Genomic DNA, 17,069 nt, shown 5'->3' with positions numbered 1-17,069 from the left:
GTGGCTCTAGGAGGGGGGAATTATGGGGGGCTACAGCCACCCCAGAATTTGCTGTAGCCTCATCTTCCAGCACCATTGCCGTCCACCTCACCCCTGCCCATCCCAGGCCCAGCCCCACCACTGAGCAGAGGCTGGTGCAGCCCATGGCCCCAAGCACACAGCAGCAGCCCATCCATGCCCTGTGCACAGATCCAGGGATTATATGCTCCCCCATGTCTCCCCTGGGGATGCACACAGTTGTGGGAGCCACCCTCCAGATGAGCTGTGGCTCTGTTCCCTGCCCCATCCTAGCTGTGCAGCACCTGCCCCACCCCCACTCCCTCCCTCACCATGGTGGCCTCAGTTTGCTTCCCCCTGCAACTTACTGTCCGGACACTGCTCTCCGAGCTGCCAGGCTGCACTCCTAGCCATGTGTGCATGCTGCATTTATTGGCAACATTATTGGCCACATCAGCCCAAAAAAGCCAGTTGCCAATGATGTAAATTTTATTGTATAACTGATGATACGGATACGTATATTCTGTGGGTGTACATACATGCAAGGCACAATGTAGCCCTAAGTAAATAAAGACGCTAAGAAAAAGTAGAATACTATGCCATGAAATATATTTAAGCAAAACTGTACTTCACTGTACTTTCTAATGCCCGTTTGACCTACTATCATGTCATAGTATATTCAGGTGTAGAATATATAACATATGGGGGAATTAAAAAAAAAATCTTGTTTGTATATGTAAATTTTGGTAAAACAAAACAGGATACTGGCAATGTATTACAGACAGAAGAACTACAAATGGATGAAAAAAACACTATTATTATATGTACCCAAATCCAGGAAAACCCTGACTTTAAGATGATTCCCCAGTTGTTAGATACTAGAAATGGAAAATTATAAATATGTTTTAATTTTCCATGTCTAGCATCTAGTTGCTGGAGGGTCTTATTAAATTCATCACCTCCATCATTGCTACATGAAAAGCGGTGGCTGGAAGGCAGGCAGCCTGCCCTGTACTCCTTATCGTCGTGCCCCTTACCTTTCCCCTCCTGCCACTTGTCCCTTTCTGGAGCCTGCTTCCACCCTTACCTTTGCAGCACTCTGGCTCTGTTTCTGCTAGGAGTACACAGCATATGGGTGGGCCAGGCGTAAGTGGTAGCTGTGACTTCAGGCTCCAGGTTCCAGCCTGGTTGGGATCAGTGCTGGACTTGCAGCAGCTGTCCCCACCGCTCCATGCTTTGTCACTCACCTCACTTTGCATGCCCTTTCTCTGTGTTCCCCCTTGCAATGTGCATCTCCTTCCCAGTGCTCTTTCCCTGCCCTCCTTTCATTCTGTGCTCCGTTTTCTCTGCATCCTTTCCCTGCACTCCGTGCGTCCCTTTACCCCCCTCACTCTGCTTGTCCCTTCCTCTCCACCATGCACCTCTTGCCTGTTGTGTGAGGTACCCTGGCCTTATCTGGAGCTGTAGCAGCTACTTCCCTGGGCTATACTTGAGTCTAAGACACGCTTCCCCTCCCCCCCCCAAGTTAAATGGAGGGACATCATCTTGGATTTGAGTAAATACGGAATTAGAGAATTTTGAAATACAGCTATTAATATACTTGTTGATAAGATTACTTTACACATTATTTTAAATAAACAATTTTTAAAATTGTAGGAGTCTATGCAAGGAAGTTCTGATGAGACGGCAAACAGTGGTGAGGATGGCAGTAGTGGTCCTGGTAGTAGTAGTGGCCATAGCGATGGATCCAGTAATGAAGCCAATTCCAGTCATGCAAGCCAGTCTGCAGGAAGCCCTGGCAGTGAGGTGCAATCAGAAGATATTGCAGATATTGAAGCTCTCAAAGAAGAGGAAGAGGAAGAAGAGGAAGATAGGGGTCATAATCCTCAGAAAAACAGTCGGAATGCAGAGCTCAGAAGCAGGAAGATGGACTCTCAAACAGGCATTTGTTTGGGAGATTCACAAGGGACAGCAGAGAGGAGTGGTGGAAACAACGGGACAGGAAAGGACCATGTTTTTAATGCTGAGTCTGTGCCACCAGTGGATAACCGAATTAGGATGCTAGATACCTGTTCACATGCTGAAGATACAGAACATGATATGACAGGGGAAATGAGTGCTGCTCACATATCACAAGGGTCTCAGGATTCTTGTATAACACATACGGGGGATTTCCTTGGGGAAACGATTGGAAATGAACTGTTTAACTGTCGGCAGTTTATAGGGCCACAGCATCATCATCATCACCATCACCATCATCACCATGATGGGTAGGTTGTAATACTTCTTTTATTTTCCTTTTATAGTATCAGTAAAAGCAGTAGCTTAATATATAGTTCAGATGCACATTTTTATAGGTTTTATTCCATGCTTGTGGATCGTTCAGATTGCTACTAGAGTAGTTGCCCCATGTTCCATTTTATCAGCGTTGTCTGATTAAAGTTGTCACATGTAGAGACACATTAGAAGAGAAGTATTAAGTCCTCTTGCTAATGTATTTTGTTCAGTAGAAATAGCACCCATCATTTTTTGATAGTCTGAAATATACCAGTTTATGCCTATCTTTCTCTCTAAACATACAAAGTGTCTTCATGTATATTGGTTTGTGTTTGATTCAATTTTAGAACTACCTGTTGAATTTCTTCACTGCAAAGAAGTATTTCAATTAATTGGTCTCCTGTGACAGTTTCTTCCTGAAATGTTTCTGTAATGGGGATTTTGGCAGGGATTTTATTATACAAATCCAGTTCTTCAGAGATTTGATTTTAATGTTTCTGTTTTACAGACACATGGTTGATGATATGCTAAGTGCAGATGATGTCAGTTGTAGTAGTTCCCAGGTCAGTGCAAAATCAGAGAAAAATATGGCTGATTTTGATGGTGAAGAGTCTGGTTGTGAAGAAGAACTTGTGCAGATTAATTCACATGCTGAGCTAACATCTCATCTTCAACAGCACCTTCCTAATCTTGCCTCTATCTACCATGAGCACCTTAGTCAAGGTAAGAGTCAATAACGACAAAGAAAGAAACTACTTTTATACTTCATCTTACTATACTGCTTCTGTTTTTAATTTTATATCTTTTAAGAATACATCTCCCAGTAATTTCAACATGCAGATCATTTTAAGAAGCAAAGCTTGTGAATGAACAGAAGTAGTATGCATGTGTATGCATGCATGCACACACATAAAGATATGTAGAAAAGAATAGTCAACAGAAAGAAATTCTGGTATTGAGTCATAGTCAGACCTCCATATAGTTATGTTGCTAAGACATCAACATTATGTGGATTTTGGAAAAGCTAGATTCCTTGTCAGATTCTTTATAAGTATACTTTATTTAAGTTCAGTTGTCAGACAGTTTCTTTGTAAAATAAAATACGATCTAGTGGACTGAAGAACATGATAAATAGTTTTTTGTAACTGATGTTTTCATAAATGGCACATGCCCCTGGTGGCTGATGGGGCACAGCTGTGCCAGCAGTGGCGGGAGCCCGGCGGTGACAGCAGGAGCCCAGCAGCAGCAAGCAGAGAGCTCCCACAGACACCGCCACCACTGTCGGTGGCAGGGTGGGGGGTGGTGAGCGGCGACCACCTGCAGGTACTGCAGGTGGTGGTGGCCAGAGGCAATTATGGACCAGCGGTGAGGTGATGAGCAGCAACTGCCCACAGGCACCATCGGCAGTGTCAGCAGCAGCTTTTTGCAGGGGGTGTGCTGGCACGCACAGGGTGTGCACATGTACCCCCCTATGCGTCGCCCCGGATGGTTTATTATTAAGGTAGAACAAAAGACACTAGAGATATACCACTTATATATAATCTACATCTATATCACTGTGACTTCTATATATATTGAGATCTGCAACCTCACTTTCTGCCTGGACATACTTATATGATTAGATGTATAAGTCACGTAGTGATTGTTAATAAATTATACACTTGTTATATATAAAACAATTATGTAACAGTATAACACTTGCATATAACATTTAACATGTCAGCTGTAAATTTGAAGATTATACTGCTTACATACAACAGTTGTGAATGTACTCTGAAAATAATTGGTTAATTGTATTTCAGTTGTTGGATCAAGAGGTTTAGGCAACTGACACAGGTTTTCTTTTCTGTTTTTTAAGTATACGGTGGGCACAGGCATTTTCTAACATACTTTAAAAAAAAACAAAAACATTTGGTTGCTTTTGTGGACGTTTGTTTTAAATTTCTTTCAGACTGGCAGTGGTAATATGAACCTGATTACCTCAATGAAACCAAAGGCAAATTATAACTAGTTTGTTATAATGCACAGGTGGTAATACTTAGCATTTACGTTGTGCCTTATGTTTTTTCAAAGTATTTTTTTAACCCAGTTTTTTAACTGTGTCCAGTTTTGGCCTTCATACTTCAAGAAGGATGTGGACAGATTGGGAAGTGTGTAACACATAGTGATAAAAATGATTAGGGGTCTGAGAAGCAAGACTTATGAGGAAAGGCTGAAAGAACTCGTGTTATTTAGCTTGGAGAAGAAAACACAGAGGGGAGGTTTAATAAAAGTTTTCAAATACCTTAAGGGCAATTGTAGAGAGGATGGAGATGGGCTTTCCTCTGTGGCCATAGAGGATGGACTAGAACACGGGTTTTCAACCTTTTTAGATCCGTGTACCCCCTGGTGGCTAGACGCAGCACAGGTGCCGCCTACCTGCTCTACCAAATGGGGGGAGGGGCAGGTGGTGTGCACAACTGGATGCAGGTGGGGCGGAGGGTTGGCGCACAGCTGAACATTGAGTGGTAGCAGCTGCCATGTGCAAGCTTGCCCTGTGTCCAGGTAGGTGGCACCCACTGTCCACACATACCTGCTAGGGCCTTCTCAAGCACCCCCAGGGGTACGCGTACTCCCTGTTGACAACCCCTGAACTGGAAGTAATAGCCTCAGTTTGTAACAGAGGAAATACAAGTTGGAGATCAGGAAGAATTTTCTGACTATGAGGGTGGTTAGGAACTGGAACAGACTACCTAAAGGGGTTGTGGAATCTCTGTCCTTCAAAGTGTTCAGGAGCAGGGTAGACCAGCGCTTGACTGGGATGGTTTAGTTGGGGTTAATCTTGCTCTGAGCAATAAGACTGGACTAGATTTGTGAGGTCCCTTCCAGTCCTATTTTCTTCTGGTTGTATAAATCCCACTCACGATTTTCCTTAATAGGCAGTATTTATGACCACTTTATAGGTGGGGCAAACCAAGGAACAGAAGTTAAATAACTTTCCCGAAGTTCTATATTAGACCAATTGAAAAGTATGCATTAGAACTCAGGACTTGCTGGTTCTCTAAACCTATGCCCAGTCTACTGGATTTTAAATTGGCTGTCAAACTTCTCTGTACTATTTTAAGAAAGGAAAATAACTATGGTTATTTCTTAGGGTAGAAATGCCTTTCTCTCCTTTCTTTTATTGCAGTTAACGTGAAACTAAAATCTTTGTCATTGTTGGAATATACTGTGGATCACTTCTTCGGCATTCCACCTTAAATGTTATCCAGTTGTTTTTTGTTTTAAACACTAAAGTTAAGATTTTGATTAGGATCTCAGCCCAGATGACTTTTGCTATCCCTAATTTTACAGCTGCCAGATAATTACCATGTTTTCACATATAGACTTAAATTGTATATGTTAAATGTTTCCTAGGCTTTTCTGATGCATCATTTCTTAAACATCTAAACAGTATCGCATGTGTCCACATGAAAGCAAAATTGTCCTCGATGAGCTGTTATACCTTACAAATTATGGATGCAGAAAGATAAACTTTAAATGTTTTTTGGAAGAAAATGCCTGGTGGTGGTGGTGTTTTATTGGATGAATATGGTACCGTTCAGAATAAGGGAGGAAAGTTTTTTTTTTTAAATGACTTGGATCCCTTCCTTGACCTCCATTCTTTATAAAGTCTGCAGTTGGTCTCTTAAAAAAATAAATAAAATACAAATTGCACAGACCAAATAAATCTTCTGTTGGCATGGACAAACTACACTATAGATCAGTTGTCTTATAGACTGCTTGTACAGTTGCATCATCTTGGTTTTCTAATATATCGTATCTATAAGAAAACTTGTGACTATATATAAATTTGACAAAATATATTTAAAATAAATTAATAAGATCTTTTCATAGCTGTACCCTGAGGGATAATATTCAAATTAGACTGTCCTTTACAAGTATTCAGTAACAGCCTCTATGTTTTGCTCAGGGCCTGCAGTTCATAAACACCAATACAACAGCAATGCAGTGACGGATATTAACTTGGACAATGTTTGTAAGAAGGGAAATACTCTTTTGTGGGATCTGGTTCAGGATGAAGATGCAGTAAGTTACATATTGCAGAAGAATATTTGCAAAAAGGAAATAAATGCATGTCAATAACTTACTTTTACTTGCTCTAGATTCATCTTTCTGAAGGGTTAATAAATGAAGCAGAGAAGCTGCTATGTTCCTTGGTGTGCTGGTTTACTGATAGACAGATTCGAATGAGATTCATTGAAGGCTGCCTAGAAAACTTAGCAAATAACAGGTAACTGAATATGTGATTTTAATTTTTCTGTCATAAATTGTTATAGTGATTTACTGTGGTGTTGTTGCTACTGTTGGTGTTGACCCATTTCTTTCATTAAGTGAAGTGCCCTATAGCAAAGTCCTGTAGACTGTATCCATTTATTATTTTTCCTATATAAAGCTAGTAAGGGAAAAAAACATAAAAGCAAAAATAATCAAACTCTCTAAATGTTCTAAACTTTTCTGCAGGAAGAAAGAATTCTTGTGAGTGAAATCTTTATTGGACCAACAGCATGGCTGGGATACATGTAGGCAATGCTTTTGGGTATTGCAGTACCTTTGTTCTAGCCTTTGGGAGAGAAGCAGCTGCAACACAGCTAAGTAGCAGATAGAACAAAAGTTTGTGTAAAACTCCATATGTAAATAAGAAAGAGGATATAAGAGAAATGATTAAGTATCCAACAGGCAGGAAACATGCAGTAAAAAACTGATGATGGAAGAACAAGATTGTTTAGAAGGGTTATTATTACCTGTGAAGTTCAGAGGTTAGCAAGCATCAGATAGGTTATAAAGGACCATGAAGTCATTGTCCTTGGTACATGGTGTCCAGTAGGCTAATGAATTTCTGTTCCCATGCTCGTCTTGTAAAGGTGCTGGCTAGATTTCCTCTGAGCACAAGAACTGTAAGATCAGACATGGAGTGACTTTTTTCTGTTGAAAAAATTATCTCCTAATTGTGTTCTAGGCTAAGTACAGACAGTCAAAAAGCCTCAGGTTGAATCGATTCAGTCTGTGGAGGTTTCTCTAAACTGCATTCATTGAACTGATAAGCAAGTGAACTCGCATTCATGCCTGCAGCCGGATTCCTGCAATGGTCCATACCAGTAGCTTGGAGGTGATAGAGCATGCCTCCCAGTTTGCCAGCTACTGCTAAAGGCACCCAAATGCAGCCAAGTAGGGCTCATACTTGATTGACTGCCTAGTGCACCCCCACCCCCAAATCCTTGTGGTCCTCCCCCCAGGGGGGAACGGTCCCTACAACTAGGGGCTGGCTAGGTCACCCAGGTCCTCTGAGCCCTGCCCCCTAGTGCAGAGAGGGGATTCCACCCCCTGCCTTCCCCCATCACCAGACTTAGACTTCTGGGTAGAGGGGAAATCTCTCCCCCTGGCCCAGCACTGGAGCCCCAGCCGGGTGCTGCCTGGCATGTGGGGGAGAGGAAGAGGTCTGCAGCTGTGCAGTACACAGTGGCAGTGCAGAGGAGCTGTAGGGCAGCCTAGGTGCAGGCTCTGGGTAGGTGCAGCAGGAAGGGGGAGAGTGGGGGTACACTTGTGCACTCTCCCACAACCCCTGTCCAGGGCCCAGAGCAGCTGGGCTGGCAGTGCCAGGGGTTCGGGGAAGATGGCCCTGAGCCCTGGTGGGGCTGCCTGGCACCTTTGGGGCTCTACTGTTTAGGGCAGGGTGGGTCAGGACCACCTGGAAACTCTGGCATGAGCTGCCTCTGGGCCTGTGGGTCCCTGTATATCCCCAGTCTGGGCCCCTGGGGAGCAGTATGGCAGTGTCTCTGGATGCAGCTGCTGCAGCCAGTTTGAGATTCCTGTGTAGCCACCTCCTGCAGCCCCTGGCCTATGCAGCGCTGCATGCCCAGCCCCAGCCCAGCACCACCCGAGCCGTGCCCAGTGCCACTGCCAAAAAGAGCAAGAGCTGCTGCTCTCCTCCCTGCACTGCCTGGGCTCCTGACAGCTCCATGCTGGTCCTGGCGGGATGTGTGTCTGGGTGGCTGCAGTAGGAAGGTGGGGTGAGGCCCACACCCACTCACAACTCCCATTTGTGGTTCCGAGTAGCCAGGCTGGCAGCGCTGGGTATTTGGAGAAGGCAGCGCTGGGCTGTGGCAAGGTTGCCTGGCACCTTCGGGCCTGGGGTGGGTTGGGACCTCCTGGGACCTGCTGAGCAAGTAAGTGGAGAAGTTCAGGCCAGGGCCAGAGCAGCTGTCCCCACCCCGGACTGCCTATGGCCATTGCTGCTGGGGCAAGGGTGGGGTGTGCTCGGGTGAGAGACACCCCTTGGGCCCCGGGCAACTCCACAGAGACCCCACTCAGATTAAGCATCCTGCCAGGGTGTGCAGGGGTCCCCCCTCCCCAGGCTCCAGACCCCACTCTGGGCATCTCCCCTCCCTGAGCTCCAAACCCCACGCATACACCCACAGCCCCTACACCTTCACAAATTCCACCCCCCAACCACTGCATAATGTTGCATTATTTTGAGGTTTTTCCATGCATTATTATGAGTTTTTAGCTGTGCAATTAAAATTGTGATTTAATTGCAACTAATTTTTTTAATCGTGCAGTGAATTGTGATCAAACTTTTTAATCATTTGACAACCCTACTTCCAACATATCTTCCATATGTGACTGACTGCTCTAGCATTAGTCATTATTACCATTTTAGTCTGAGCTGTTTTTCCAAAATTTTGTAACATATAGTTGTTACGTCTTGGTTTCCATTTGGTTTTTAAGGTACATCTGTTGCAATGGTGTGCATTAGCAAGACTGGTGAATTTGATCCTGGTGACAAGGTTTCATATTCTATGGTTTGTGTAAAAACAGCACTGGAGAAAAAAAGGAAATCCTTTAAAATATATGCTCTAAGAGAGAATATTCTCAGTATGTAGTTTATGTATAGTTTTTATCCATCAGCATTTTTTCTTAGTTATTTATGATCATTAGAAGTTAAGGTCCAGAATTGGACCTTATGCTCCTGGACATATCTAGTAAATATGTCCAGAATTGTATTTGATACTAATTTCCAGTTGCTAGACAAGGAAGGGAAACTAATGGAACAGTCTTATTTTTTTAAATTGATTGGGCACTTTGACTTTCAGTGGGACTTGAGATCCCAAGTTCCTAAATCACGTTTGAAAGTGAGACTTGAGTGGCTAAATGGGTCAACCTGGTCACTAATTCTTTAATTTTCTTTTCCTTTTCTTAAATAATATAGGCCATAATGCTTCTGTTATGAAAGCTGGCAGTTAGTACTTTTTATTAAAAAAGAAAAAATTTACACCTTAAAAGTGACTTTCCAGTCCTGATTGCCTACTAAATTCATATGGAGGTTTTTAAATAAAAAGGCCTAATTTTGAGCAATTTACCCAGTTTTAGCTCCCCGTTAAATCAATAGGAGCTGCAGCTCTTCAGCATCTCTTAAAATCAGGTCAATTTTATTAAGGCCTTTAAAAATAGATGCTGTCACTGAAAGCTTCCATCAAATGCATGGCATTATTTCTGAGCATGGTGTTGGCATTACTTTTGACAATCTGCCACTTGTTTGGCATATCTAAAATGGTATCTGATATGTGGTGTTCAGGTTGCTTTTTAAGTAGGTTGCTAGAAGCATAACTAGTAATGTTTGTGCCCTGGGCTACTATTCCCTAAACCTAGTTGGCCAACTTTATGCCCCATTCTGAAGCTGTTGCTGCCTCTACTTCCCTCACTGCAGATTGCCATGGTTGAGTACCACTGCCAGTGGCAATGGGCAACAGGGAATTTAGCAGCAATAGAAGTGCCGTCTTTAGTAGGGGTGGGGGAAAAGAGGGTTACTGTATCCAAGTGCTGTTACTGCCACCACAGTGCAGACTCTCTGTTGGTGCCCAGGGGTGGTACTCCATTCACCCACCCCTAATTACATTACTGCAAGTTGCGAACATGGAGGCAGAAAATTGCATGTTTACTTAATCGCTAGTATTTTGGATTATTGGATCGACCGATTCAAGGAACCACTGATACAGAGTTGTGTACTCATATATGGTTGCACTTTGTGTGGGATTTGGGGATGTCTACTAGTGATTTTCTCCATAGTACACAGTTGCAAGAAAGCAGTGTAGCTGATGGAGATCCATAAAATTGCTTTTGGGCCTTTTGTGGGAAGATGGCTGCTCAAGGCTTGATTCTAGATAAATGTCTCTTTTGTAAAATAATATTATTACTAAATTAGTTACACTGTATTCCTTAAATATGTATATATCTAAATAAAGAGAAATATACACACACAATAAGCTAATTTATAGTTACAGTCTTCGATGACAATTTGCACTTCAGTAGACATTTGTGAATTGTATTAACTTTAGTAGAACTTGCATGTGCACTTTGGAAAGTTAGGAAAAAACCCAGTTAAACACCTGAAAAATAGGTCTGTGCGAAGCTTTGGGTGCCGATTCAATTCAGAAGAGATTCAGCCCAATTTGGTGGCTGAATCTCCAAACATAAATCGAATCAGGATATCAATAAAAAGGTCTGAATTGATGTGAAGCTGTCCAAATCATTTTGGAAAAGATTCAGAGAGCTTCGGTGATTTGGGCAGTCCCCACTCACAGCTGCAGGGAGCTAGACCCAGACTGTGCTGGTAAGTAGGGAGCAGAGTGGGGGCTGGAGGAGGGTGGGGGTGGGGACCATAGGGGGAACCCCCGCCAGGCCCTATCCCCTGCCTACTCCTCCAGTCCCCTTGAGCACCCCCTGACCCTTGCCCACTCTCCCAGCCCCAGCCTCTGGCTCTTTAAAAAAAAAAGAAGGCTGGGAGGCTGGGGCCGGTTGGGGCAGCCATGAGGGGGGCTGGGAGAGTGAGTGGGGGATAGGGGCTCATGACAGAGCCCCCCACACAGCATAGGGCAGTGGGGGGCCAGTGAGGATTGCCCCCTGCCTGGCAGCAGCAGGTGAGTTGGGGCTTTTTTCCTTTTTAACGAGTCAGGATGCTGGAGCCAGGCGGGGCAGCCATTGATGGGGCTGAGAGTGTGAGCAGGGAATGGGGCCTGTTTGATTTGGAGATTTGGCCTATTTGATTTGAGACAGTGATTCGAATCACTGAATCGAATCACTGTCCCCGGAATCGGCTGAATCCAAAACAAATACTGGATGCTTCACCCAGGCCTACTGAAGAACCTGTTGTAAACATAAATCCTGTTTTACTGAGGCAAAGCAAGTTGCTGATAGCAACTTACTACCTGTAACTCAGAAAACCTTTAGCATTTGGAGGTACCCATTACTTTCTAATCTGGCTTAAGTCCAAGTCTAAATGAGTTTCTGAAAGTGCTTTTTTCAGAAGTGAGACTAAGGGTGGTTGCTTGTTATGGGAAGTTCACATTATATTTAGCTTAGAATCTTTATTTTGTAATAAAACTATTTTAAGTGACTTCATAATCATTAATACATAGTTTAAGTTAAAAACAGTTACTTTCTGCTATTCTAATGCAGAATCACATTTTATCAAGATTCATGGCAGAATCTTGCTTAGTAGTGGGTTGACTGGACGATATATAGGAAATAAAGCTCGATAGATAATTATTAAACTTTTTCAGTCTGTTTCTTGTAACACAATAAATTTATAGATGCTAGCATGTAAAATAAATACAGCTATATTATGCATAAGAAATCAGAAAAGACCAAGATAAACCGTGCTTGGATTCCCATGTATTAAGTACTGTCTTTTCATCACGTTGATTTTCATGGTGTGTAATAAAATGAAATAAAAACAGTTTTTTAACATTAAGGAAATCCATGTCAAAAAGAAAAAGGGCAATCAGGGTGGATAGAGATAGCGAGAAGAAAAAAAAGTGTATGGGCTTATCTCTTGCAAAAAGTTATGACTTTTGATAGAAGTAGGACAAACACAGCCTTAGGATATTACTATTTAGAGACCTCAACAAACTGGTTAAAAATGATCGTGTCATTCACAGACGCAAATTCATCAAATATATCCACTGCAAAAAATATCTAATAAACATCTTAAATTAAGAATTATCTTGGCTTCCTTGTGTAAGGGGAAATATTGAGCTATTCCTTGCTCCAGCTAGGAATCTTCAGTTGGCTCTGTGCCTCCTAGACGCTTGTGTTATAGGCTCTTATCATTGTGTTGTCTGAAGTACAGCATAAGTGAAAGCTACTTCTGGTTGATTAAGCAGCCAAGCTTATTGGTATTTTTCCTATCACACAATTTTCCTTTCCGCAAAGAACCTTATTCCCGGTAAGATGCATCATGTAAACAATTTTGGGGTATTTATTTTTTTTAAGGAATTAATTTTCCATCTCAAATAGCAAGGTGTGCAATATTAGTTATTGTTATGTTTTTGGGTTGTTGAAGGCAGTTAGTCTTTCTCATACATGCATAGTTGTGGCTATTTTGGCAGTTTGGGACGGATCCTGTCCTGCTACATATACAGGCATACCTCAGAGATATTGCGGGTTTGGTTCCAGACCACTGCAATAAAGCAAATATCGCAATAAAGTGAGTCGCACAAATTTTTTGGTTTCCCAGTGCATATAAAAGTTATGTTTACACTATACTGTAGTCTATTAAGTGTGCAATAGCATTATGTCTAAAAAAACAATGTACATACCTTAATTAAAAAATACTTTATTGCTAAAATATGCGAAGTGAGCAAATGCTGTTGGAAAAATGTCGCCGATAGACTTGCTCAACGCAGGGTTGCCACAAACCTTCAATTTGTAAAAAATGCAATATCTGCGAAGCGCAATAAAGCGAAGCGCAATAAAACGAGGTATGCCTGTATATCACGTTACTAAAAGGGAAGCTGTGTCTGTTTTTTCAGAATTTCAAAAGAAGGTGTATTACCTCTCTGCATGAAATGTGGAAATTATGAGTATGGATTTGATGACATATTTTGACATTTTAAACTTCAATGAGAAAAGGCAATGCTAATGTATTTGATACTTGTTCATAGTTTTTTTTTCAATGAGGCTGTGCATGAGGTATTAAATATAAATACGTAAACTATTGACAGACTAACCCCGGTTCATTAGATGATTGCACACAAAGTAAACTTTACCTGAATATGTCCAATACTTTTCGTTCAGGGCTTGTCCAACCAACTGTCCATGAGAAGCTAACTTGCAGGCTCTGGGCTCTTACCCAGCTACTGTTGCATGCCTTGTTCGAGGAGTAGCCAGGGTCTAGTGGCTACTCTTCCTGCTTCAGCTTCCACTGCTTTCAATTGAATAGTTTTCATTGTAAAACACGAGCTGCTCAAAGCAACTTCTTAGTTACAGATTTCAAGTGATAAAAATTAAAATCTCATTCTTTCTTTTCCTTTTAGATCAGTAGTAGTTTCACTTCGTCTTCTTCCAAAGTTATTTGGTACCTTTCAGCAATTTGGAAGCAGCTATGACACGCACTGGATTACAATGTAAGTAAAAAAAATACTAAAGTCCTTTTCCCCTGTAAGAGTGTAAGGTCCACAGGTCTATATAGCTCAGTACTCTGTGGGAGCGGCTACATGTGCGTTTGAATGCACGGTAACCTGTTTTACTATGCATTAAAGCATTGTGTGAAAAACAACTGCTAGTATGTTAATGTGCAGTAAAAATAGGCCACTGTGCATTAAGCATTACTAAAAAAGCGCTCACTTTCACTACTGCGCATTAAGAAAGCACATTAATCAATGTGTAGACCTTTTGTATCTTACAGTGGCACAGTGTGACTGCTAAGTGGAAGAGTATTTATGCACGGCCTCTCCAGACTGATCTGGCTACCTGTTTCTCTTCCCTTCCAGCTTCCAGCATTTAGAGCTGGAATCCTAATTTGGAGCTTGCATCCTTGATTATAATGTTTAGTACCCACTGATAGACCTATCTTGCATTAATTTATCTAATCCTCTCTTGAACCTTGTTAAAGTGATAGCCTCCCCATTGTCTCATGGCAGTAAGTTTCACAAAAGGATTATATTTTGCATGGGGGTCCATTGTGATGTCCAAGGAACCATTGGGAACTGAGGTGCTTTGATATGGCCTAGGTTGATAATGACCAGTTGCTATCACTTGATTGCCGTCAAATGGAATGAAATGAGTTTTTAATTCTTTGTCTTATCTTTGTTTTTCGTTTGTTTTTTTGTTTGTTTTTTAAAATAATATGAGCATAATTTATGCAAAGGCTCATGTTTGGTGGGTTTGTACCTTTAGATCATCACAAGTAGATCGGTCAGAAAATTCTAGAAGGGCATGAATGATGTGTATGGAAAAAAATTATTTTACTAGAAACTGCTCTCTCTGTTTTCACTGTGTACCTGGTGCCTTTTAGCAATAAAACATTCACTTTAAAATCTTCTGTTCTGACGAAATGAAGGAACTGTACAGCTTTATTGCCATATTGAGGGGGAAAAAAACAGGCTAACTTTCTAGGCTCGCAGAAGCTTGGAGCTTACCTAGATTTTTTAAAAAGACATAGTACATGGTATCTATTGTTCATAAGCAGGCCATGATTCAGCAGGGTATTTGAGTTCATGCCTACCTTTAAGCTTATGAGTAGTCCCACTGAAATTAGTGGGTGACCTTAAAACTGGCCCATAACTTACACTCTGGGGAATATGCAATTATGTGCCCATGCAATTTTGTACATAAAATGCATGCCCATGCATAATTGCATAATTTTGCATAATTTAACCATGGCAGGCTTTGTACCTCTACCTTCACGGGGCTCCCAGCACTCCAACTGGGAGCGCCATGATGTGGAGGCATAGTGCTGCATGACTGGACAGCTGGATAGGTGGAGAGAGGACCTCCTGCCTGCAGGAGATGGGGGAGGTGTGGGGTTTGTGAGTGGGTATGGGCTGTGCACCTTTGGGCCTGCTGGCTCTGGGCCTCTGCATGGGGCTTCCAGCCCTCCAGTGGGAAGCCACATGTGGAGGCAACCAGGAGCCTGCCTGGCCTAACAGCATGCAACTCTGTGCCTCCATGTGTGGCTTCCCACCCAGCCCAATCCATGCACCATGAGTCAGCCCTCCGTGTGGGGCTTCTGGCACTCCAGCAGGAAGTGACGCATGGAGGACATAGCCCAGCCTGGCCCAATGGAATGGCAAACAGCTTCCACCTCCAGTGCCATGACCCCAGTGTGCTGACCTGGAGCCCACCTGGTCTGGTATAGTCTGAAGGGTCATGCCAGCAGGCCAGGCCAGCTCCGTGCCAGCATGTGCAGGCCCTGGGACTTAGCCGGAGGAGCATGCAACTGGTGGGCTCTGCCTGCTGCAGCCATGAGTGTCCCAAGGGCCCCTGCCTACTGCTGAGACACCAGCGGTGGGGGCTGTGCACCACAAACCCCACACCCACCCAAACCCTCCCACACACACATCCACAGCCTTTCACAGTCCCCTCACAAACCCCATGCCTGCTCACAAACCCCATGCCTGCCCACAAACCCCACATACTCCCATACCCACATCCCTTCACTACCTCTCCCACACACCCCCCAGCCATAAAAAGTACCTACATATATTTCTAAAGAAAGTTCAAATAGTGTTACATTTAGTTTAATTTGTGTTTAAAAAAAGGTATAATTTTGAATATTTCTGCACATACGGCTGAATTTTTCTGTGCATAATTCCCTCGGGTATAATAACTATAACAACTATTTAACTAAACATATGGGTGAAGTCAGTGGATAACTACTTATAATCTTAGTTAGGCACATGCTTCTGGTCATTGCCAAATCAGGGTCACAGTGAGCAGATCTGATGGGCTCTGAAGGGAGTTCTTTCCTGTTAGACATCATCTTGAAAATGGTGATTAGCCTAGGGATACTTAAAAATGAAAATTAAGAACAGAGAAACTCTGTAGAGAATCCTCAAGGTTTTACAAGTGATGGGGGCATCTTCAAGGCAGATAGGAAGTGATTTGTTTACTGTTAATATGTACTTGAACTTCATTGCAATATATTCCTCAAAGGAAAAAAATTAAGCTTTTCTCCCTTCAATTGGAACAGGTGGGCAGAAAAGGAACTTAACATGATGAAACTTTTCTTTGATAATTTGGTACACTACATCCAAGCAGTTAGGGAAGGACGGCATAAACATGCCTTGTAAGTATAGTATGTGCACTGTTTTTTGTGAGTATTGAATATTTTTATATATCTTTTAAACACATTGAAAGCACATTTGAACATTGTGAATTTAAACAGTTGAAATATTTAGTTATTAGTAAGGGTCACATTTGAAACTTTACCCAAAGCTTTGTTCCTTCCTACAGATCAGAGAGTTGGATAGCTCTGAATGAGATCTGTTTCTAAACTTGTTTTACAGTTTACTGAATATTTATTCTTAAGTATGAAATAGTTCACAGCAAAAAACAAGCTATTATATTGTTCCCCTTTTCCTTTTTATCTTTACTGAATAAGTGACTTGTATCAGATGAGAAATACAGTATTAGTAGGCAGTATGTGCAAAGTTTCTCACCAGAAGAGTAATTCTATCTATAAGCAACGGTTGGAAGTTCAAATATTTCTCGGCATTTGGCAAATACATTAGAAATTTAATTCCATTCTGCTAACATGTAAACAGAGGTTGCAGTTCTCCCAGGGAAAAAAAACCTTTTTGTCCTGGGATCCTACAGGTACTCTAAGTACCTGTGAAGTATGCAAGAGAAGATGGGGTAACACTTGCCTACACCAGTGCTGTTTAAAGCTATAAATTTAATTGCAGGTCAATCAAGTTAATTGGGAGTCATTCCAGAGCCAAACCTGTCAGGCTGTGTGCTCTCTCTGGTCCCCT

At 42.3% G+C, this 17,069-nt stretch overlaps 1 protein-coding gene across 3 annotated transcripts in view; it reads left to right on the top strand.

The window, feature by feature from the left end:
* The window catches only part of USP34 (ubiquitin specific peptidase 34), a 242,410-nt gene that overhangs the window by 90,497 nt on the left and 134,844 nt on the right, over nt 1-17,069 (top strand). For all 3 annotated transcript variants that reach the window (XM_090050232.1, XM_090050214.1, XM_090050223.1), the window contains 6 exons: nt 1,654-2,267; nt 2,783-2,997; nt 6,227-6,342; nt 6,420-6,547; nt 13,629-13,718; nt 16,286-16,381. In XM_090050232.1, the coding sequence (XP_089906358.1) occupies nt 1,654-2,267; nt 2,783-2,997; nt 6,227-6,342; nt 6,420-6,547; nt 13,629-13,718; nt 16,286-16,381 (1,259 nt within the window). The remainder of the gene's footprint in view (nt 1-1,653; nt 2,268-2,782; nt 2,998-6,226; nt 6,343-6,419; nt 6,548-13,628; nt 13,719-16,285; nt 16,382-17,069) is intronic.

This window comes from Crocodylus siamensis, chromosome 1 (assembly GCF_052110815.1).
Source record: "Crocodylus siamensis isolate JL-2025a chromosome 1, ASM5211081v1, whole genome shotgun sequence".
NCBI classification, from domain to species: Eukaryota; Metazoa; Chordata; order Crocodylia; family Crocodylidae; genus Crocodylus; species Crocodylus siamensis.
This window is presented reverse-complemented; position numbering and strand designations above follow the sequence as displayed.